This window comes from Aulonocara sp. 'chitande type north' Nkhata Bay, linkage group LG3 (assembly GCF_057382095.1).
Source record: "Aulonocara sp. 'chitande type north' Nkhata Bay isolate Kocher_YH1m ecotype deep benthic linkage group LG3, A_spYH_male_GT1.1, whole genome shotgun sequence".
Classification (NCBI taxonomy): Eukaryota; Metazoa; Chordata; class Actinopteri; order Cichliformes; family Cichlidae; genus Aulonocara; species Aulonocara sp. 'chitande type north' Nkhata Bay.
The window spans coordinates 5,519,749-5,543,986 of NC_141346.1; the positions used below are offsets into that span (position 1 = coordinate 5,519,749).

General features: G+C 44.8%; 2 protein-coding genes across 2 annotated transcripts; both read right to left on the reverse strand.

Moving 5' to 3' along the window:
• Window positions 1-325: 325 nt before the first annotated feature.
• Window positions 326-2,744, reverse strand: LOC147333635 (putative C-type lectin domain family 20 member A). Its single transcript, XM_086285817.1, has 4 exons — window positions 2,711-2,744; window positions 2,340-2,522; window positions 1,844-2,020; window positions 326-1,099 (listed from the first exon to the last, which is right to left on the reverse strand). Exons 1-4 carry the CDS (start codon window positions 2,742-2,744, stop codon window positions 753-755), a joined length of 741 nt encoding a protein of 246 aa, XP_086141943.1. The 3' UTR covers window positions 326-752.
• A 4,948-nt stretch (window positions 2,745-7,692) lies between these two features.
• LOC147333636 (H-2 class II histocompatibility antigen, E-S beta chain-like) lies at window positions 7,693-19,525 on the reverse strand. Its single transcript, XM_086268283.1, has 8 exons — window positions 19,458-19,525; window positions 15,787-16,059; window positions 11,805-12,018; window positions 9,533-9,600; window positions 9,343-9,450; window positions 8,894-9,040; window positions 8,423-8,528; window positions 7,693-8,226 (listed from the first exon to the last, which is right to left on the reverse strand). The coding sequence occupies exons 1-8, from the start codon at window positions 19,510-19,512 to the stop codon at window positions 8,205-8,207; spliced, it is 993 nt and encodes a 330-aa protein (XP_086124409.1). The 5' UTR covers window positions 19,513-19,525; the 3' UTR covers window positions 7,693-8,204.
• Window positions 19,526-24,238: the final 4,713 nt, after the last annotated feature.

Genomic DNA, 24,238 nt, shown 5'->3' on the forward strand with positions numbered 1-24,238 from the left:
TCAACACAGGCTTCATTTGGACACGCCCCCTGTGCTCAACACAGAAGATACATTTCATCATTACATTAACTATGTAATGCCACATGGAAAGCATTAGCTGCAGTTAATATAACATACTATGATGTATGTGGTTTGTACCTGTAAATCCAGGTAGTTGTGGTGTTGCATGTGTTGGATGTACATTTGCTTTTACTGGCTTGGAACCAGCTGTAAAAATGCATCATGTTGACTTTGCTCTTAACTGGTCTTATCATTAAGAGGCGCTGTTTGTATTAGCTAATGTGAAAGCTGTAACAGTGACAGACTTGGTTAAATGAAGGTTTATTTGTCTTCATGAACACATGATCAGATTATAGAGCTCATATGGAGTCATGACACAAACATGGTTTTACCTGCTTTTAGTGACAGGCTTTGTAATTCAAGCTGAGGATACAATGGTGTGATACAAAGATTTACAGCACATGAAGCAGAAACATTAAAACCTTCACCTTATCTGAACTAAATACAACAAACATCCTGCTACAGTTTAATAATGAACCAATCCAGCAACAATGAAGGAAGAAACCAAGATGCTCCTGACTCTGGTAAAGGAGAGGACATGAAACACAGACTGCTCTCTGCAAATGTCTAAGCTGCAGGTAAAAATCTGTTGGTCATTTTCAAACCCAGAGACTGTAAACACTGAGCAGAAACACAGAGTTCACCCCAGAAAATCTACATGTGCAGCTAAGAAGTGACTTTAGGTTTAAACTTTAGTGTTTTATACAAATAAAATTAAATGTCTCATTTCTCCTCTGACTGACCCACTCGTGCTGCCCTCCTGTGGTCATGGCTGCAGACATGCCACAGGCTTCAGTCCTTCCCCCTGAAGCCCACCTCTCATAGCACACTACATAATCAGTGACCCAAAGCCACAAACGTGCAGCACAGCTGTACTGCAGTCCCAGCCACACGAAAGGAGTCGAGGCGTTTTTGGCTCTTTCCTGGACCCATCGCTGCTCCTCAGGGTTGCTGATTGTAACCAGGTCATTGTGTTTCTGTCTGCAGTAATTCAAGGCTTCCTCCCAGGTTTGGTTTTCCCTGATCAGAATCAGCTTATCTGCCATAAAATCACAGAAAACATGAAAATGAGTTAAAGCTGAATGCCATTGTGCACTCTGTGGCAGCTTCGAAAGAAACAGCTTTATTTGTTGGAACAAAATATGTCAAACAAAATACTAAACAAACAAAGGAAAAACTAGGAAACTTGAAAGATCCAAGGTAAAACAGATATACAAAGCAAGATGGCAGGCCCCGTGGATAAAGGAAGCAAAACTGAAGTCAGCACAGGCAGAAAACACAGGGATGGGACTAAAAGCGTAAACAGCCACAGAGACAGAACACAAAGAGAACAGAAAGGGACTGAAAGAATCATTGGGTAGGTTATTGGACCGACTGGAAATGGTGGGAACAAACATGAAAAACAAGAAATATAGTACTAAAAATGTAAATACTGGAATCTCAAAAGCAATTTAAAGAACTTATACAAAGCTAGAATATGCAAATCCCCGAAATCCAAAAGAACAAGTCATAAAACCATAATAAACACAAAACCCGGACAAAGACCCAGGACTATGATACGGTATGGTAGGTCCAGTTTTAGACAAAGAACAAAGAAAAAACATTTCGGTGATTCTTCAGATGAATCAGTCGCTCTACAGAGAAATCTCTGTTCCAACCATCAGCTAAACATCTTCACCTGCAGAAATAAGTGGCTGAAGAAACACACTGACCTAAATCCTCTCAGAGACTCCAGCAGTTCATCTGTTGGACAAACAGCTGAGATAAATCTGTGTAAACTCACCATCATAGCAGAAGAAAGGCTTTCTTTGGTCACATCCAGCAGAGCTCCATCTTCCTGATCTCTCTAACAGAGTCGTAGCACATGTCCTGTTGTTTAGTCCATCATTAAATGAGTCCATGTCCCAGTATCTTAAAGAGAAGTTACTCCCATCTGACCACCTCCAGCTGTCTCTGAACATCTTTATCAGCTAATTTGTCTCATTCTTAAAACTGCCTCTTTCAGGAACATGTGATATAACTCAGATTATAAACTAGATTATAACATTATTAAATATTGTATTATCATATTACTGTCCACATATTCTCACCGTCATAGCAGATGAACTGCAATGTGCGAGTACATTGAACATCTGCCCACTTGTCTACTGTCTTCACACAGTTCTCAGGGTATGCTTTGTCATTTGGCTCTTTATCTCCCCAACAGGTCTTATTTTCAGTGTATTCCTCCCCCGGCAGAGACCAGTGCCACCTCCTGTTGTCTCCTGGCTCGCTGTACAGTCCAATCCAGGCTTCTGTTTGATTCTGTGCAGAGTCTTGAAGTCTTCTCATGTCTGTCAGGTCAAACACTTTGGCCAGGTCTGTGTACTTCTCTCTGCAGTATGCCCGTGCTTCATCCCAGCTCATCTCTTCTTTAATAAAGTGGTACTCATACAGGTGACATGTGATGAAGACACACTGACCTGAAACAGAAGAAATACTGTTGAATATCTGCTGATACAAGCAGGAAACTCATGTTCCCATCAAACTGTCCAGTTTACAGGTCAATCCTTGATTGTCTCAGTAAGAGTTCATTTGTTTAATGAGTCCTGATCAAACTAAAGGATTTCAGGTGGAAACAATCAGGAGCCCTGGTAAAATGATCACTCACCCATCAGCAGAAGCAGAAACAGACTCCACTGCATCGTCGCTCTGTCACATGAAAATGACTTTTCTGTCATTTGGAGGAAACAATGAATCCAGCAGCTCTTCAGTGTTTGATGGACACGCAGCACTTTATATTAAACACAGATATCTAGTTTGTCACACACTGCTGTAAGAAATATATGATTGTTCTTAATAAATGATCATCTGTTTAAAATTGTCCAAGAAGAAAAAAGCAACAGTTCAAATGTGGTCCACACAGCACCTCTGTACACAAACATGAAATGAGCCTGCAGGTTTGAAACTTACATCTGGTTCTTCTCTGGTGTTCATGCAGACAGCTGTGCAGTAAATAACCATCTGTACTAACACACTCTCTCTTTGTACTCAGCATTTCAATATTAAGATACAAATTTCCCTCTGACACAAAGACACAGTGTATGTATGGCTTATGACTTGTTCATGGAAAAAAGACACAAAGCACCTCACTGTGGACTGTCCAGCCAGCAGGAACAGGAAGTTTTATTCTAATTTCTAAAAAGTATTTCCTTGTTTGTTGGGGTGATTGTGTTTATAGTGGGGCAAAAAAGTATTTAGTCAGCCACCGATTGTGCAAGTTCCCCCACCTAAAATGATGACAGAGGTCAGTAATTTGCACCAGAGGTACACTTCAACTGTGAGAGACAGAATGTGAAAAAAAAAATCCATGAATTCACATGGTAGGATTTGTAAAGAATTTATTGGTAAATCAGGGTGGAAAATAAGTATTTGGTCAATAACAAAAATACAACTCAATACTTTGTAACATAACCTTTGTTGGCAATAACAGAGGTCAAACGTTTACTATAGGTCTTTACCAGGTTTGCACACACAGTAGCTGGCACTTTGGCCCATTCCTCCATGCAGATCTTCTCGAGAGCAGTGATGTTTTGGGGCTGTCGCCGAGCAACACGGACTTTCAACTCCCGCCACAGATTTTCTATGGGGTTGAGGTCTGGAGACTGGCTAGGCCACTCCAGGACTTTCAAATGCTTCTTACGGAGCCACTCCTTTGTTGCCCGGGCGGTGTGTTTTGGATCATTGTCATGTTGGAAGACCCAGCCTCGTTTCATCTTCAAAGTTCTCACTGATGGAAGGAGGTTTTGGCTCAAAATCTCACGATACATGGCCCCATTCATTCTGTCCTTAACACGGATCAGTCGTCCTGTCCCCTTGGCAGAAAAACAGCCCCATAGCATGATGTTTCCACCCCCATGCTTCACAGTAGGTATGGTGTTCTTGGGATGCAACTCAGTATTCTTCGTCCTCCAAACACGACGAGTTGAGTTTATACCAAAAAGTTCTACTTTGGTTTCATCTGACCACATGACATTCTCCCAATCCTCTGCTGTATCATCCATGTGCTCTCTGGCAAACTTCAGACGGGCCTGGACATGCACTGGCTTCAGCAGCGGAACACGTCTGGCACTGCGGGATTTGATTCCCTGCCGTTGTAGTGTGTTACTGATGGTGACCTTTGTTACTTTGGTCCCAGCTCTCTGCAGGTCATTCACCAGGTCCCCCCGTGTGGTTCTGGGATCTTTGCTCACCGTTCTCATGATCATTTTGACCCCACGAGATGAGATCTTGCGTGGAGCCCCAGATCGAGGGAGATTATCAGTGGTCTTGTATGTCTTCCATTTTCTGATGATTGCTCCCACAGTTGATTTTTTCACACCAAGCTGCTTGCCTATTGTAGATTCACTCTTCCCAGTGTGGTGCAGGTCTACAATACTTTTCCTGGTGTCCTTTGAAAGCTCTTTGGTCTTGGCCATGGCGGAGTTTGGAGTCTGACTGTTTGAGGCTGTGGACAGGTGTCATTTATACAGATGATGAGTTCAAACAGGTGCCATTCATACAGGTAACGAGTGGGGGACAGAAAAGCGTCTTACAGAAGACGTTACAGGTCTGTGAGAGCCAGAGATTTTCCATGTTTAAGGTGACCAAATACTTATTTTCCACCCTGATTTACGAATAAATTCTTTACAAATCCTACCATGTGAATTCATGGATTTTTTTTCACATTCTGTCTCTCACAGTTGAAGTGTACCTCTGGTGCAAATTACTGACCTCTGTCATCATTTTAAGTGGGGGAACTTGCACAATCGGTGGCTGACTAAATACTTTTTTGCCCCACTGTATTTTTACTTGACTTTGGCCTTTGACTTGAGATTATTTATATATTTTTGCATTTAAGAAAATGTTTTCTTTAAAAAGTTAAACTTAAACATAAACAAGAAAATGTTTTAGTTGTTTGTTTGTTTTTGACAAATGTTGTATGGAGTTAAATTTTAAAAACTGCAATATTAAAAATAGAAACAAATGAACAGTTCATTCTGTTTTGAATATTTATTATTGTTTGTTAATAAGACAAAAGTAGTTCTTATTAGATTACATGAGAACTAAAGTAATCACTCTAATCTGAACATTTGCTCACACTGATTATGGTAAACCAGTATTTGCTCAGGTTACTTTAAACATATCACTTTTATCACTGAATACAATAAACTCGAACTCATATCAAGTAACTTGTAAATAACTGTTCATATAAAGTAAATAAATATATTAAACAATGTGTACATTGGTAATTTTAATTGCGTCTCACCTCAAAACACACATAAAAAACATAAATTGAAAAGATATATGAGCCTGATTAACCTCACTGTTACAAATACCACCGCAGGGAAAAGGGTAACACCACCTGGGTCTGGGTGCAGTTCCCCCCTCCAGGGGCAGGGGTACCTAGACCCGGTTTGTAGAGTACGCTTGGGGAGTGTGATCGCGTATACAGTGTCTCTTTATATTTGTCTCCACGTCGGTTGAGTGTGAAGTGCATATGAGAGCATGAGGGTGGGAATGGATGTTTGTGTCTGTGTGTGCCTGTATGTTTGTATTTATATGTCAGGTTGGGTATCAGACGCCACCTCTCTGGGGACATCTCGGGCCTTCCAAGGTTTGGAGGCCTATCTCCACCCACCACCACTTCTCCTGCCGGTGGCGGACTCCCTCAGGTGTCGGTGCGTTGGTGGTTCTTTGTATCTGGGGGTGGGCGTCCGGGTACACACCGGCTCACTCCTTGGCGGCCGCTTATTGGGGCTCGCTCGGGCCATTTCGGAGGTGAGGTGCCCCCGGCCTCTCAGCCTGGGGCTCGGTCACTCAGGCACAGCTGGCTGCCGGCGGAGCCCACGGGCGCATCACTGCAACTCCCCCTGGCTTCTGCTCCGCGGCTGCTGAATGAGCCCTCATCTGGGACTCTCCTTAGCTCTTACTGGGACAGTGGCGCGGCTGCCCCTCTGTGGGTCTTCCTTGGTCTCTTGTGTTCTGGGGGCCTCTGGATGTCTGGAGTTTTGATCTCCTCCATACCCGCTTGATACCATAAAGGACAGGGCTGTGGCTCCCCACACTCCCTAGCAGATCATTACATGGAGAAACCTTTGGAATGCAAGCATGCTGATCCACACAGGTATGCACACAGGTGTACACATGGGTATTCACAGACGCGGACTAAAGCTTTCTTGGCTGCTGCCTCAAAGCACACTGTGCGCTGTCTATCTTGCGTGCTGAACAATATCGTCTATTATTTAGTAACTATTGATATCTATGACTAGCTAGTTTATTGTGATGGTGCTTTTTTTTTCTATTATTATGTTGCTCTTTGTTGTTTGCTGTCTCCTCTGTTTGTTTTTTTGTTTGTTTTCTCCATACAGGTGACCCAGGAGTTTTTTTTGTTGTTTGTTTTTTTTTTTCTCTCTTCCCCCCCCCCCTTCTCACTGTCTCTTCTCCCCTTTGGTTTTCTTTCTTTCTCTCCCCCTCTTTCATTCATTCCCCCTGTCCTATTAAAAAAAAAAAAAAAAAAAAAAAAGATGACAAAGGATGAACTGAAGCTCCGCCATCACGTGATGTCGCATGCTGCTGTTTCTGATGTCATTTAAAAAAGAAAAAAAAAAAAAAAGAAAAAAAAAACCAAATACCATTTGTGCATCATTAGCAAAGCTACTGTACTTGAAGCTCACTTTACCTGCTACCAACAAGGGTAGCTACCAACTTTGATTACTTCTAATCAGTTTCCAAAGTTATGCTTTACTTTAACATGTTTACAACAATCTTATCATTGTTACTGTTTTACATAGGAGTCATTTTGAGGACAATTACTCCACCTGGGTAATAAAATAAAGAGGCACGGATCATACTTTGTTTAAAGCGTCAACTACAGGATTTATTCTGCAGGCTTCCCTATAAGGCTTCTTCCTGAGAGCATTGTGGCATCTTTAGGGAATCCAGTTTGATAAAACTTCAAGAGTAATTAGATAAAAACTGAATCTGAACAAAAAATATTACTGTGGTGTCCATTTTTTTAACTTGCGTTAAAACATGAACTGAACTGTAATCCCCAGAACTTATGCACCATTTTTATATCTCTTGACTTTTTAACTATTATTTTAATCCATATTTATGTCTTAAAACTACATTTTTAACCTTTCACAAAGACTATGTAGCATAAGTACCACACTGGGTTTTTTTTGGATCATCATAATTACTTAAAGCTGGTCTATGTTCAGCATTGCAAGTAACTAATCATGACTAAAAAAATAGTTAATTTACAATTAAGAAAAAAACTTGCTGATGTCCACTCAGGAAAAGGGGGATTTATAGTCAGGGTTGGGGGTTAGGATGTGATCGTTATTATGGTTACAGAGCTGTAGTACGGTTTTGGGGTTAGAGTTTGATGTGTTGTGTGATGGTGTTTACACGCTGCAAAACTGTAATATCACCACAATGTGGTTGGTCACTTGGACCGGCATCAGTTTGATGATCCAGGAGCAACACCGTCAAGAGGATACACATTGTGCCTCTTTTTGAGCAGCTTAACTAAACACAGACACACAACGAAGAGTGAAAACTACTTTCCCACGTCTTTTACAGTGTTTGAAAGAAGACAGCGATCACATGACTGTGGAATCTGCTTTATTGAGGAAAGGATCAGGAAGTGAAAATACAACAAACAGCTGACAGCTCAGAGTGTGGTTTCATCTTTGCATCCATCTGTGTGTGTGTGTGTGTGTGTGTGTGTGTGTGTGTGTGTGTGTGTGTGATGACACTGGAAAGTCACACACACAAACACCCACAGAGCTCCGCCCCCTCCAGCCTTACATCCAAACAAAGCAATCAGACACTCAGTTTCCCAGCACACACCTCGCTGTCCTCCGGCCTGCACAGACCAGGTCCATCCTGGAGGAAGCTCACCTGAGCAGTTCCTCCTGTCAGACAGCTGTAAAGACTCTGAGAACACTCTGCACACTACATGATGACTCCACCACTGAGGCTCCAGTAGATCCACCACAGTCCAGTTTCAGCCTGACTCAAACAGCCTGGATCAAACACAGAGCTGCCAGCTGCTGCTGCTTTTGCTTCCAGCTATCAGACAGAAGCAGAACCAGCTCCAGGTCTACAATCAGGATCCACTACTGGGAACCAGCATCAGTCCTGGGGCACAGAGAGAGAAAACAAGGAGACGGCTCATCATGAGAACAGGACCTGTATTGCTTTAACCAACAGCTCCAAACTGGTCCCCACAGTCTGCTGGTGTGTAGCAGCAGATGTGCCGGCACAAAGACTAGAAATCTTTTATGATCTATTCAAATGAATCATGAGGATAAATCAAAGCAGCCTGGAGCAACACCTGGTTTTGGACTGATTGGGGAAGAAGTCGTAGACTCTGCAGAGCGCCAAGGCAGGATGACGACCACCAGGGGGCGTCATGGAGTGAAGCCTGGCCAATGGCATCACTGGAACATAAAAAATAAAAACAGTCTGAACACAGAAGGGAAACTTTGACACATAATAAACTGCCAGCTGTTGGCAGCTGAACACATGAAGAAGAAGCTGAGACGTCTTCTCTAAAAGTGCTTTTATAAAACCTCCACATGTACACCCGAACACGTTGTTCTCCATGAGACCAAATCTCACTCAGATCTAGAAACACCTGGTACCCTCACACAGTTTTAATGTCTCACTGATGAAGTTGAATTATGAATATTTTTTTCCAGTGGACTGTGTGTGAGACACCCGGTTTTACTGTGAAAGGAGCAGAACTGCAGACGACACTAGTTTTACATAAAGATGAAACCATCAGCAGCAAACAGTGAGTCACCTGACTTAGGCAGAACATTTGTGAAGCAGAGCTCAGAGTCGGGTTTGAAGAACATCTCCTTCTGAGGTCTCCACAAGCTCAGAGCTGCAGGATCTTTGTTCCAGTCCTCTGCCTGTTTCTCACCGAACCTGTGAGCCAAAGATGTATCTGCAACACAGAGAACGAGGGTCAAAGGTCAAAGGTGATGGCTCAGGCTGAACTGACACGTCACAGTTCTAATGTTTTTTTGCCTAAAACTTAAACCCAGCAATCCAACTGATCCAATCAGTCCAAGTTATCCTTACTTTGGACTAACTGAAGCCCTTCAGGAGCTCCATTAGCTTCTCTTTTCTTTGTTGCAACTATAGTCTGGTGTTAATTAATTTTAGTCTGATCTAACCTGGTTTTCGCCTGGGATAAACTGGTTTTAGTCTGGTTTAAACTGGTGTTTCAGTGAGTGCTGGTCTGACCTCCACTCTTCCTCCTGTAGATGACTCCAGCCACAAACAAGATCAGACCCAGGATCAGTCCTATGGCTCCAACTATGATCAGTCTCTCTGTTTCAGGCATCGGCGGGACTGAAGACACACAGGTGAGAGTCACACAGGTGAACGGACACACAGGCAGTGTACAGGTGTGTCGATACAGACAGGTATTTACCCCAGTTAATAATCAGTGGTTCATCCAGGCTGGCGTGCTCCACCATACAGGAGATCTTCTCTCCAGACCTTCAACACAAACACAAACCAACATCACTGATATTTATCTGATTTATCTGATTTGTGTGATCAGCTGATGGTTACCTGATCACCTGTAACACATTTTATATCATGGACATGACTCACAAATAGGGATGGGTACCGGTATCCGGTGCCATGATGGCACTGGTTCTGACATAAACGGTAGCAACCAGACCGAAAAGCAGCGCACATTTCGGTGCTTTTTTTTCCTGAGATGTCATACACTTTGAATTCTAGCCAATCATTTTACGTTTCTGAGAATAGTAGGCGGGTCCAGGTACGCACGTTCTTTTAGAGCAGAGCTACAGATTAAAAATGCTGTGATATTATTCTGTTATCATATGTTACCTTATATATGTAATCAAAGTAGTTGAAGTACGATACTGCTGTAGATCATATTATACCCATAATATAGAGTGTGTGATCAGTATGTAGTTTTAGTTTGCATTATACTTCTGACTTGAAAGAGTGTGAAAATCATTAGATCTATTGGATTGACCTGTATTACTCGACACTGTTGAATGTGTTACACTGTTTCTTGACATGTCATACTGCTGAATCATGAAGAGAATGTTGTGTGCAGAGGACCTTGTGCAGATAATAGAAGAGACAGACCCCCACCTTTTTAGAAGAGCAGAAAGACAGGGAGCCAAGGTCATAACTTAGAGAGAAAGAATGTAATGTTTAGGCTTTTGCGACTAGGTGGGGGCCACTAGAGGCTATAAAAAGCTGAGCAACCCGTCACCATTTTGAGACTTGCTGTGACCCTCTGCAGGCAGGTCTCCCCATCATGATGGTTCTAATGCTCATAAGTGTTGAATTGTATGGAAATAAATGATTGTTGACTGAGCATTTATACACCAAGTATTGTCCTTCCTTCAGCCCAAAGATTAAAAGAATTGGGAGATTTCAACAATGCCCAAGGCAAAGCGGTCAAAAGTCTGGCTGTACACAGCAAAATATGCAAACTCAGCAGCCTGCAACAAGTGCTTTAAGCTGATACTGTGCAAAGGAGGTAACACCTCAAATCTGATGAAACACCTGGCGACGCATAGCGTTTTTTTAAAAGCCGAAAAATGCGCCGTATTTGATAGCTTGCTGTGAGACCTCACACCGAGCACATCTACTGCGGGTGGGTTGCCTGTTATCGGTCCCGGAGTTAGCAACATCCCCCAAAAACCCGAAGAGGAGAGTCCTGGCCCCTAGCCCTGCCAGTGTAGCAGAAATGATGACGGATGATGATGCAGCAGCAGCCGTTCTTCTCTGCGCGAGTAGCTTAATGTTGGCCGTGTGTAATTTACGTTGAGTAGGCTAACCACGTTATTACATTAATGCATGTAAGGTGAACTAGCAAACATCATCATAGCTACATGCGGCTGTCTTCTTGTTTGATGGCAGATGCTCCCTTCACCCTGGCCAAAAAGGCTAAAATGACAAAAGAAAAAGTGGAAAACAGTTAAACATGAGAGGTTTTTGGACGATGTTTGTGTTTTTTCCATTGTTTAAGCACTGCTTCCAGCCAAGAGTGATACCATATGTGCCCTCTAGCTGCAGAAAAGGCTAACATTGTTATCTTTTTACAAAAAAAAAACAGCTAAACATGAGAGGTTTTTGGACCAATTTTGTGTTCTCCATTCTTTAAGCACCGGTTCGAGCACCGTTTAAGCACCGGCACCGTTTCAAAAGTACCGGTTTGGCACCGGTATCGGATAAAACCTAAACGATACCCATCCCTACTCATAAAGGTGTGGAAAAAAGAAGTTATGGAAATGTTCACATAACTGAATCAGCAATCATCCTGTTTTAAACTTTCAACAATATTAAACACAATCTTGGGGACTTCCTGTTTTCGATCTCAATTTTCAGACAGTTCCTGCTGAAACACTCAGCTCTGCAGAAACTGGAACCTCGGATGGGTTCAGTTTTAGCAGAAGAAGAGGGAACAGCTTTCACAGGCTGAGCTGCGAATATGGGATGTTGTGGTTATTCAAACTAAAGTCAGTGAGCTGGAGCCACAGAAGAAAACTTGGACAAAGATCAGAGTTAACAGCCTGAGCTGAAGGATCAGACCCTTCAAACATCACCATTGAAGGAGTTTGGTGCTGACAGTGGAGTTATCCAGGAGAGGGCACACGTGGTCAGACTGTCCAGGCAAACAAAGAGTCCTGGTCCCAGGTTTGACCTGGACTCACCTGGGCATGTACTCCAAGTGGGAGTGGACCTGGTAGAGCCAATCACCATTTGCAAACTCTTCAGTGGAAGTGATATCAGAGGTTGTTTCCTGTCCATTTCTCAACCAGCTCACTTTGATCTGTTTGGGGTAGAAGTCATAGACGCTGCAGACCAACATGGCAGGATGGTGACAACCAGGAGCCATCGTGGAGTGAAGTCTGACTGATGGTTTCACTGGAACATCAGGAGGAGGAGGAATGTTTTTATTTCATTCAAAGTTAAAACTGCAACACAATAAAGCTGAAGTGACTTTATAAATATAACAAGCCTGAAATGGCTACAGAACTACAGAGATTATGTACTTTTAACTGAATGTATCAGATTAAAATGATGATCCAACATGGCGGCGCGTGCACACGCAGCGGCTTCTCTCTCTCCCGAACAAACTACTTTTTCGTGTTTTTCGTCCTGTAAGTTGCAGTGTTTTTGTAAGTCTTTGTCGCGTCTATCTGTGTGCAAGCGAGGATATGCCCGAACACTTCTTCTCGACATCGGCAGAAACAAACTTTTTAAGTTAAACTCTGTGGACACCGAGAAGCTGAAAGATCTGGGTCTGCTCCGAAGGCCTACTCAATCACCGACCCCCACTCCCGCACTTCGCCCACAATGGATGCGCCTCAAGCGGTGTGAGAGGAAGCAGAAGAGGGGTAAGCGCGGTGGCATCCGAGCTAGGCTAGCGGCTAGCCCACACAAACCCGCCATCCCCTCTATCGTTCTGGCCAACGTACGCTCGCTAGAAAATAAACTGGACGACATCCGACTGCTACGTTCATCTCAAAGGAATGTAAAGGACTGCTGTGCTTTTGTGTTCACGGAAACATGGCTCAGCGACAGTGTCCCGGACCGCGCCATTCAGCTCGACCAGCTAACATGCTACCGTGCTGACAGAGTCATCGTCGCGGGAGGTAAGACCCGCGGGGGAGGACTTTGTGTTTACATCAATGATGCCTGGTGTCGCGATGCTGTTGCGGTCTGCAAACACTGCTCACCAGTGCTGGAGTTAATGGTTATTAAGTGCCGGCCATTCTATCTACCGAGGGAATATACAGCCATACTCCTGTGCGCTGTGTACATCCCTCCCTCCTCCAATGTCAACAACAGGAATGAGGCACTGAATGAACTGTACCAGCACATCAGTGAGCAGCAGACAGCCCATCCTGATGCTTTTCTCATCCTGGCTGGGGATTTCAATCATGCAGACTTAAAGTGCGTGTTTCCAAAAATACAACAACACATAGACTTTCCAACAAGGGGAAATAACACACTGGACTTTGTTTACACCACCCAGAGAGGAGCTTACAAAGCTTTTCCCCTCCCCCACCTCGGCGCCTCAGACCATATCACTGTCATGCTAATGCCTGCTTACAGACCGCTCGTTAAAGTGACCAAACCGGTTCGTAAGCGGATACAAGTGTGGCCAGAGGGGTCTTCAGAGGCTCTACAGGACTGCTTCAATACTACAGACTGGAACATGTTTAAGCAGGCTGCCACCTATAACAACACCACTGACCTCCAGGAGTACGCAGAGACTGTTACTGCCTACATCAACAAGTGTATTGAGGATGTAACAGTCACGAAAACCATAACTGTCCGGGCCAATCAAAAACCATGGATGACAGGAGAGGTCTACAGGCTGCTGAAAGCTCGGAATGTTGCCTTCAGAGTTGGAGACGAGGCAAGCCTGAGGACAGCTAGGGCCAACCTTTCCCGTGGCATCAGAGAGGCTAAGAGACAGTACTCCAGGAAAATATCTCATCACTTCAAAGACAGCAGAGACTCACGGAGCCTGTGGCGGGGCATTCAGACCATCACAGATTACAAGCCCCCACCACAGACCTGTGATAGCACTATCCCCCTGCTGAACGAGCTGAACACTTTCTTTGCTCGCTTTGAAGTCCAAAACAGCACCACTGCACAGAAGACCCCACCCCCTCCTGGTGACCAGGTGATGACTCTGTCACCGGACAGCGTGAGGAGATCCCTCAGCAGGATCAATGCACGTAAAGCTCCGGGTCCTGACAACATTCCTGGTCGTGCACTGAGAGACTGTGCAGTGGAACTCACTGATGTCTTCACAGACATCTTCAACATATCACTCATCCAGGCTGTCGTCCCCACATGTTTTAAAGCCACCACAATCATTCCGGTTCCAAAAAAGTCATCTCCCTCCTGCTTTAATGACTACCGTCCTGTTGCACTTACTCCCATCCTGATGAAGTGCTTTGAACGACTAGTCATGCAACACATCAAGACTGTCCTGCCCCCCTCCCTGGATCCCTTCCAGTTTGCCTATCGGCCCAACCGCTCAACCGATGATGCCATCTCCACTGCACTCCACTCGGCACTCACACACCTGGACAAAAATGACTCATATGTTCGAATGCTGTTCATAGATTTCAGTTCAGCATTCAACACCATAATCCCCCAACAGCTCATTCAAAAACTGGTCCAGCTGGGGCTCAACACCTCACTGTGCAACTGGCTGTTGGATTTCCTCACCGGAAGACCTCAAGCAGTACGGGTTGGCAGTAATACATCCAGCACCATCATTTTAAACACGGGGGCCCCGCAGGGATGTGTGCTGAGCCCCCTCCTCTTCACTCTGCTGACCCATGACTGCACCCCATCATACAGCTCCAACCTCTTCATCAAGTTTGCGGACGACACAACGGTGGTGGGTCTCATTAGCAACAGGGATGAGACCGACTACAGAAGTGAGGTGAGACGCCTGGCCACGTGGTGTGCTGACAACAATCTCTCTCTGAACGTGGAGAAGACGAAGGAGATTGTTGTGGACTTCAGGAGAATGCACACCCAACATGCTCCTCTGACCATTGACGGAGCGTCTGTGGAGAGAGTGAGCAGCACCAAGTTCTTGGGTGTGCACATCACAGAGGATCTCTCCTGGACGTACAACACCACAGCACTGGCCAAGAAATCACAGCAGCGTCTCTTCTTTCTCCGCAAACTAAGAAGAGCAGGAGCACCAGCCCCCATCATGTACACTTTCTACAGAGGCACCATCGAGAGCATCCTGTCGAGCTGCATCACTGTGTGGTTTGGAGCCTGCAATGCGTCCTGTCATAGAACCCTCCAACGCATAGTGAGAGCTGCAGAGAGGATCATTGGTGTCTCTCTCCCCTCCCTCCAGGACATTTACAGCACCCGTCTCACTAAAAAAGCCCTTTGCATAGCGGCTGATCCCACACACCCAATGCAAAGCTTCTTCAAGCTGCTGCCGTCGGGGAGGAGACTGCGGAGTCTCCAGGCCAGGACCAGCAGGCTGAAGGACAGCTTCATCCATCAGGCTGTCAGGAAGCTTAACTCCCTCCCGATTCTGCCCCCTCTCCCCTCTCTCCTCCACGGTCTCACTGAACTCTGTCACACACACACAAACACACACACTCTCTGACTCACTCACTGGCCTGCACCAGTTACCAGTCACTTTGTGGAGCATTGGACTGCCATTACCTCATAAGACTTTGTTGTTACACTTTCTCTTACCGTACATTACCAAATCTCCATTTGCACTATTTGCCTATTTGCACTACTCTGCCTGGTTTACACCCAATGTCACTTACCCATTATATTGTATATTATATAGCTTTCTTGTTATATGTAAATTGTATTTATTTAAATTTTTACTTTTTAATTATTTTACTTGCATTTTTTAATCACTTCTATATTTAAATATATTTAAATGTCCATTTGCTATTTATCTAGGGAGTGAAGAGTAACGCAATTTCTATTCTCCGTATGTCCTGTACATGTGGCAGAATCGACAAATAAAGTTGACTTTGACTTTGACTTTGATTAAACCTTCAGCAGTGTTAACTTTAAACTATGTACAGAGAGTTCAGTCAGGAGTTGTGTTGTCAATGATGGCATCATGTGATGAGGTTTATATGACAATCTGATGATGTCACAGAAATACAGACTCACCTGATTTAGAAAGAACATTTGCGTACCAGAGGTCAATGTTGTGTTGGCAGTACGTCTCCTTCTGAGCTCTCATTTGAGCGAGTATTGCCTGATCTTTGTTCCAGTATTCTGCCTCCTTTATACCAAACTCAGTGTATCCAACAAACCTCCCTACATCGCTGCTGAACCTGACATGCTCTATCTTGTTGTAATAGTAAGATCTGATGAACTCGATGTCCTGCAGCTCAGTGGAGTTAAACAGGCAGCGAGTTGAAGAGTAACACTCATATCCATCTGAAAAACAAAGATTAGAGAATCACTCTCCTGTAGTAGTCTGGGAAACCTTTAAGAGCAGGTTGTTGAAATGATATCATCATCATATCTTCACCTTAGTTAGATCATTAACCTTACCAACATGGTATCAATTCAATTTCATATACATAAAAATGATTCACAAAAACACCAAGATCCTATAATATTAGAGAGGTAACCCCAGCAATCTTAAGATGTGCAAAGTTGGAAACAGTGGAAGAGAGAGAAACAACCAACAGAACCAGGATCAGGAAGAAGCACTGCCATGGCTGGTTATGGTAAAGAAGAACAAAAAAGGAGAACCAAGACAGATGAGACAAAACACAAACTACAGGAGATAGTTTAATGCACAAGTGAAAGAAATGGGAATCCCCCAGTAGCCTAAGTTCTATTGCAGTATACAGTAACTAAGGGAGGATTCAGGGTCACTAGGGTCCAGCCCGAATTTTTACTTTAGCAAAAAGGAAAGTGCTAATAATATTCTCAATAGTGGGCCTGATTATTCAAATATGTATGCAAGGAGAAGCATTTAAAATTTGGAGAAACCAGTATGGGTTACATAAATATTAATGTGTGCATTGAAGGATATATAAAAATGTCAAGAGTCCTCGAAGTGTTACTGGAGAAAAACCCTGTCCAGTATTTCGTTAGACACCATGTTTCAGAAGTTTTTGTGAGGTCCAAATATGACGACCTCAGTTTGTCTGAATAAAGGACAACACATCCACGTGTTTATGTCTTTAATACATACCTGTGTGTTGCAGCAACATTTCAAAACAATGTATTTTGGTTAGTTAGTAACGCGTGATGGTCTAATGTGTAAATGCAATGTTGCAGAAAAGTCTCTGTGTGACTGGATATTAAATAGTGTTTGTAGTGAGACCCTGAATAGGAATATGTAGAATAAGGACACAGATCTTCTGCATATAAACTGACATTTACCTTCATTCGTGTAGGATGTACAGTTAAAAATCAGATGTACAGTTAAAAAACAGAGAACTGTGCAGTCTCACTGTTTGTGTAAGTACAGTTAAGAAGAAGAGATGTTAACCACTTCTCACTTTATTTCATGAGTCATTTGTTCTAGTGCCTTGTCTTTATTTTTACTTCCCCTCTCATTGTATAAACTACATGCACTCAGTGTTCCATATTAGGACCATTGCTTGTTTTTTCTCTCTACAAAAATAACCTTTTTGAAAATTTAACAAATGCTATATTCCATCTTTGTGCAGATAACACAATTATCTATTGTTTAGATACTTCATTAATAGAAACTCTTTAATTTCCTTAAGCTGCCTTTGATGTTGTTCACTTCCATTTTTCTCTCCATACACCCTAAAAAATGCTGGGTTATTTTCATAACTCCACTTCTGGGTAAAAGCCGTAGGTTCATAAGTTGGGTTATTGTGACCAAATCTTGGTTCAAAAGTCATGACTCAGGAGTTAGGTTGGTGATGTGCTGGGTTCTTCAATTCCCTCCACAGCTTGACTAATTCTGTTGGGTCATAGGTTCGGCAGCTTTGATAAAATATTGGGTCAACATTTTACCCAATTGTTGGGGTTGAAGATAAGCCTCAGAAGTCTTCACAAACTGCCTGTGACTTGATCACATATCACTGGACCACTTCTCCACTACTATGATATAAAATATGGTAAGTAAAAAGTGAATTATAACAGTTTGAAAATCATAGGGTTATTTTTGATAATGCAATTTATTGGTTTATTTTAGAACTTTACCTACTCATTAAAGGTATTTTAACAGATAACACCAGCTAGCTTGGGATGAAGAAAGTTATTTCTACTTAAAAATGCTTAATATTATCTTTTTGAAGTTATTATTTGAAATGAGGCTGAGGAAATGAAGCTCCACATTTGACCCAGTGTGGGGTTACAGATTTGGTCATTTTTAACCCAGCATTTTTTATGGTGCCCCGGGGCAGACCCAGGACACGCTGGAGAGATTATATCTCTCGGCTGGCCTGGGAACGCCTTGGTATTCCCCCGGACAAGCTGGAGGAGGTGGCTGGGGAGAGGGAGGCCTGGGCCTCTTTGCTTAGGCTGCTGCCCCCGCGACCCGGCCTCGGATAAAGCGGATGAAGATGGATGGATGGATGGAAGTTTGAGTTAAATGCAGACAAATACAAGCTCATGTTGTTTTCAAAGTGCAAAGACTGTTAGCTATGTTTCATAAGATTAAAACCATTCAAGGGACTGAAATTAAAATGGTTACATCTAATAAGTATCTAAGTATCATTATAGATCAGAATTTGTCATTTAAAACTCACGTTCAAGGGCTTGTTTCTTTTTTGGGCATTCTTTTTTCGTTCTTTCTATAAGTGAGGAAAAACTTGATTTCTGTAACTTTTTTCCCTTTATTGGATTCTGCTTTTACAAATGCACCTGCTTAGTACTTGAAGAGGTTGGAGACTGTTTACAATTGTGTTTGACATTTTATTAATGGTTGTGGAACTTGACTACATCACTTTTCTCTGTATGCTGCTGATAAATGTCCACTTCTGTATATCTGCAGACTTTCACATTGGTTGTTTTTTTTTATCTATAAATCTCTCCTTGGGCTGGTTCCCTCTTATCTGTGCATGTGTATATGGGTAAGAACCACAACCAATACAGCCTTTGTTCTTGAAAATCATACAATTAATTGTCCTGAAAATAAGAGTAGAATTAGGGAAAAATGTCTTTTTCCTAATTGTAGGATGCCCTTGTTTCCTGGAATAATCTGCAGAAGGAGCTGAAATTGTGAGAAATGGTTACCCTGCAGGAGTTTAAGTCAGTTTTAAAGGAACAAGAGAATAACTCTTTTAGTCAGTGTGACTGGTTTCAATTGTCACTCTTAATGATGTGCTATTGTTAAAGTTTCACCTGTTTGTATAGAATATTGTATGTGTTTTAAATTGTTGTTATGTGTTGTATATGTTTTTACTTTTGCCACCATGATTCCAGGCCTCTCTTACAAATGAGATTTTAATCTCAGTGAGATAAATAAAGGCTTAAATGTTAAATACATGGCATGCATGACTGAGTCTAACCGTTACTTTTATAATTGATTTAATACGAGCAAAGTAAAATGAAGCAGCAAAATGGTCTTTCTGAAATTATTTGTTTTATTCAGCAGTTTAATAAGTAGACTGATGGATGAATTCATTAATCCAGCTGTGATGCTGTAAAGCTTAATGATAGCTGAAACAGTGAACTTCAGCCCTGAGAGGCAAACGGGGATCATCACAGGTGATGGTTACAAACAAAAATGCTGCTGTGCATCAACCACAATAAAAATCACATCTCATCCTTCACTTTCCTTTAATCAGCGAACACTCTGTAACTGTGACTGATCATGTGTTTGATTAGTGTATTGATCTTACCTGCTGTGCAGATGTTGATGAAGAGAAGCGTGAAGCATAAAAACATTGAAGCCATGTTCCTGAGTTCTCCTGGCAAGCTCTGACACAGTCTGACTGAGAGCTGCTGTAAAAATCAGAGTGCAGGGTCACGTGACCACAGCATCAGCTGTTACCAGGAAGAAATTGCTCAAATATTTTATTAGTGTTGTGAAATCAGTTTCACCCCGGTTCTTTTATTCCTCGAAGCTTCCAGAGACGGCACCGGAACTCAGTAGTTATTTCACAAAACCTTTATTCATCTTTATTCATCTTCATTTAAGCATGCACTTCTAGAAGGGAAGACGAGGCCGATGTCCATCTGCAAAATCTTCACCCCTTTGTTAGTTACAGCCAGCTTTATAGAAGCGACCCCATCATCAAACCCCCATGGTGTGCTGCAAACTCTGTGTCTGTGTGTATGCACGAGCACATGTGTGCGCGTATCCGTATGCCTATGTGAGTGCACGTGAGTGACTGAGTGTATGCGCGTACCTGTGTGTATGTGTGAGTGCACGTGACTCCCTGCCGGTCATAAAAGTCCATCTCCCTTCCAGACCACAGTTATCCAGTTACAAATGTTGAGACCCCCACCCAGGTATCCTCTGGGGAATTTCCACTCAGCATTAACTCCTCTTTGTCTTACTTTTACAGTTCAACTGGGGGAGGGTCTCAAACAATCTACTCCTAAGTTCATGACACAGTCAGGCCTTTATTTATATCCAGGGCAGTGTCAGTGTCTCACAATTCTATGTCCTATCTAACACATTCCTAAACTCTAAAATAAGCTAAACATTCCTACATTAGGTTTTTATCAAATTCTGCAAAAAACCAAAAACAATATTTTGTTATATTGTTTTGACAGTTCAGGATGTGCCCTGCCTTTAAATAGGCTCTAGCTACTCTGCGATGCTAATTGGATAAGCTGAAGAGAATGGATAGATGTTGTTAGTTATAAATCAGAAACTCCTAAATGTGTGAAACTATTTCAAATTATTGTGATTACTGAGAGTTTTAATCAGATAGTTGGTTTAATTGCTGTGATTTGGTAAAGTTTACAGTGATCAGCTATGTTGGACTGGTACAGAGCAGCTGTGGTGTTCATGGTCAGTGTGATGCTACATGAAGGGCAGCAGATATTTATATTTGATGTAATGATGCTGAGTAAATTCTCTCACTGAATTTGACCTTCAGCGCTAGCTTTATAGAGTCTAGTGGTTGAAAATTGGTCGGGTAACTTGTGAAGCATCAGCTTATGCCTTGTTGTATTCAGTTTAATCTGCCGATCAGCTGATAAAGAAGAAAAATCTACTGGAGCTCAAAATGCAGGTTTTTATTTGACTCATCTCTAAGTGACTGTTTTCTCATCTCCACCATTGCACATGATCCAACCTTGGGTTGTTAGACCCCAATAACACTGGACTAGTTCACCAATGACAATAAAGGAGCTCTCTACATATCACACCTTTAAGGAACATCTTATAAAACTGGTCTGAAAGAAAGAAAGAAGGCGAATGGATTACCTTCCACCAGACTCCCCAACCAGTAACTTACACGTGAAATGAACTCTGCACTCAAACATCCACCAGCACCAGCAGAGCTCAAATGTATCTTCAGTCAGCCCGAATGTTTCATTTTGTATTTAAATGAATCACTCAGAATCTGTTTTTGGCTTTTTTAACAAGGTGGATTTATAAATCAATAAATAAATCAATAATTATTGATCACAGTTAAATAAAGTGTAGTTTGAAGGCAGAAAACTTATTCTGAGCTCTCAGTGAGAATTCAAAAACAGGGCTTTTCAGTATTTCCTTCATCTGAGCTCAGACAGACCAAACTGCCTTCTGTTCCAGCACAAGCACCAAGCCAAGGCGGGCGGAGGGGGCCCAGGAAGGAGGGCCTGAAACACAAAAAACCAGGAGCACGAGAGTCCAGAACCAAAACACGACTGTACACCAGTCCATAACACAGTCAGGGGGCCGACCATGCGCACAGCAACGGCGGCGACGGGCAAACAGTTCCGGGGACCGACCGTGCACACGGCAACGGCGGCGATGGGCAAACAGTTCTGGAGGCTGACCTCTTGGAAGGTAGTGGTGGCCACTGAACAGGTCCGGAGGACGGCCGCGGTGCCAGCGGCGGCGACGAACTTTTTCCGGAGGCCGTCCCCGAAGGCCATGATGCCATCTTAGAGGCCCGGAAAACGGCCGCAGAGGCGAGGCGGAACGGGTCGAGCTGGCTCCGACGGCGGTGTGGCAACCGCAGGACCATATGAGGCGGGACCAGACGAAGGCGGAGCCGAGGCTGGACCAGGCGTGGATGAAGGCACGGAGGCTGGACCAGGCGTGGATGAAGGCACGGAGGCTGGACCAGGCGTGGATGAAGGCGCGGAGGCTGGACCAGACGAAGCCGAGGCTGAAGCGGAGGCTGGACTAGATGAGACTGAAGCGGAGGCTGGACCAGACGAGACTGAAGCGGAGGCTGGACCAGACGAAGCTGAGGCTGAAGCGGAGGCTGGACCAGACGAAGCTGAGGCTGAAGCGGAGGCTGGACCAGACGGCGGCGTGGGCGGAGCTGAGGCCGGACCAGGCGTGGATGACGGCAGCGGGACGGCTGCGGAACCTGACGGCAGCGGGACGGCTGCGGAACCTGACGGCAGCGACGCTGCAGGCGGTGCTGCGAATGGCGATGATGTGAATGCTGTAGGCGGTGGCGTGAATGCAGCAGGCGGTGGCGTGAATGCTGCAGGTGATGATGTAAAAGTCGCGGGGGACGATTCAACAGGTGACGGCTGAACCACTGTGAGGATGTGCTGGCTGGGTCCCCCAGGACCCTCAGCTAACGAGGCGTGGTGTTGGGTGGGCTCCTCGGGCCCTCCAGCGGACGTGGCTTGAGGCTGGACGGGCTCCTCGGGCCCTCCAGCGGACGTGGCTTGCGGCTGGACGGGCTCCTCGGGCCCTCCAGCGGACGTGGCTTGAGGCTGGACGGGCTCCTCGGGCCCTCCAGCGGACGTGGCTTGAGGCTGGACGGGCTCCTCGGGCCCTCCAGCGGACGTGGCTTGCGGCTGGACGGGCTCCTCGGGCCCTCTAGCGGACGTGGCTTGCGGCTGGACGGGCTCCTCGGGCCCCCCAGCAGACGACACTTGAGGCTGGCTGGGTTCTCCTAAACCCCCAGCAGACGACACTTGAGGCTGGCTGGGTTCTCCTAAACCCCCAGCAGACGACACTTGAGGCTGGCTGGGTTCACCTGAACCCCCAGCTAACATGACGTGAGACTGGACGGGCTCCTCAGGCCCTCCAGCCGACAAGGCAGGACGCTGGCTGGGTTCACCTGAACCCCCAGCTAACATGACTTGAGACTGGACGGGCTCCTCAGGCCCTCCAGTGGAACCAGTCTCTGAAGCAGCAGGTACGGAGACCTCTGCCAGTGTGGACACTGGCTGGGACTGAGCAGCACAGTGGCTAGACTCAGGCAGCAACAGTGGGATACAGTCCTCAGAGGGCTGAAAGTGTTCCCCAATACACTCAGCAGAGGACTGAGGCGGACGGGTGAACTCACTTGAACTCTCAGGGGGTGCTGAGAGCCGAGACTGTTCTGGTGAGTTCTCCGGTGAGGCTGCTGGTGCTGGCGTCTTGACCTCTAGGGGTCCAGAGTTGGCTGGTGACTGACACCCAGCCTCTGGGGAGGCCCTAGAGGGAGCAACTGTCTCTGAGATGGCCAGCTTAAATGAACCAGCAAAAGTTTGTGTGGAGTGTGTTCCCTGCTTGTAATGAGGCTGTGAGGATAAAGGCTGGGTAAATGAGTGGACAGGCTGCTGGACTGGTGGCAACTGAGCTACAGGTAGCGAAGTAGTAACAGGTGGTGGAGTGGCTGGCTGAACTGATAATAAGGCTGATGAATCTCTTGCCAACTGAGCTATTGACTGGGCTATGGACTGTAACATGGTGTCTACTGGGTCTGACTGTGACTGTAATGGAGGTGATGATTGAGCGGCTGACTGAGTTAGCGACTGCTGGGCAGCTAACCGAGCTACCAGCTGAGCAGCTGACTCAACGAACACAGCCCCGGTATAAACAGTCATATGAACTGGTGAAACAGACGGAGCGTCTTTTCCACTCACCACAGCCGGCAGTTCCGAAGTCCTAATCTCCGGCTGTGGGGCGACGCGCCGACGGCGCGATCGTCGCTTCCTCCCGGGCAAAACCTCCGGCGGGCCGGGCAAAACCTCCGGCGGGTCGGGCAAAACCTCCGGCGAGCCGGGCAAAACCTCCGGCGTCCGGCTGGGTTGGGAAGCGGTAGCGGCTGGTGGGTGTAGGTGAAGTTCGTGAAGGATGAAGTCTTGCACGAGTGGGTGTAGTGAGTCCAATAGCCAGGGATAATCCGTGAGCAGCTGTTGCAGTCTGGCTTCCAGAACGTGGAGAAATGCTTCTCCCTCATGCTCTAGCCACAGGTTGATTATTTTTGAAGCGGAGTCCGTGATGAGGTCCCGAAGCTCCGTGGGTGGGGTGAATGTCGCTGGATCCATATCTGGCTGGTCCGTACTGTCACGGCGAGTGAGGTGAGCCGTGTGGAGGAAATGAAGGAGGATCCAAATGCAGGCAGTTGTGAAGGTGTAAAGGTGGTTTATTGAACATGAAAGTAAATACAAACGGCAAATGGAGCTAGAACTAAACTATACTGGGATCAACTAAACTACAGAGCACAAACCTTAACGAGAACGACCAGAAGAGACTAACGGCGGACAGCAGGGAGAACACACGGGTGAG

Excerpts from the sequence above, each read along its gene's own strand:
- LOC147333636 (XM_086268283.1), bottom strand. The coding sequence starts at position 19,512 with ATGGCTTCAATGTTTTTATGCTTCACGCTTCTCTTCATCAACATCTGC. Across the intron at positions 12,019-15,786 it reads AAATGTTCTTTCTAAATCAG|TGAAACCATCAGTCAGACTT; the intron begins GTGAGTCTGTAT and ends CTGATGTTCCAG. Across the intron at positions 9,041-9,342 it reads CTACAGGAGGAAGAGTGGAG|ATACATCTTTGGCTCACAGG; the intron begins GTCAGACCAGCA and ends TCTGTGTTGCAG.
- LOC147333635 (XM_086285817.1), bottom strand. The coding sequence starts at position 2,744 with ATGCAGTGGAGTCTGTTTCTGCTTCTGCTGATGG. Across the intron at positions 2,523-2,710 it reads GTTTCTGCTTCTGCTGATGG|GTCAGTGTGTCTTCATCACA; the intron begins GTGAGTGATCAT and ends CTTCTGTTTCAG. Across the intron at positions 1,100-1,843 it reads GCCTTTCTTCTGCTATGATG|ATAAGCTGATTCTGATCAGG; the intron begins GTGAGTTTACAC and ends ATTTTATGGCAG.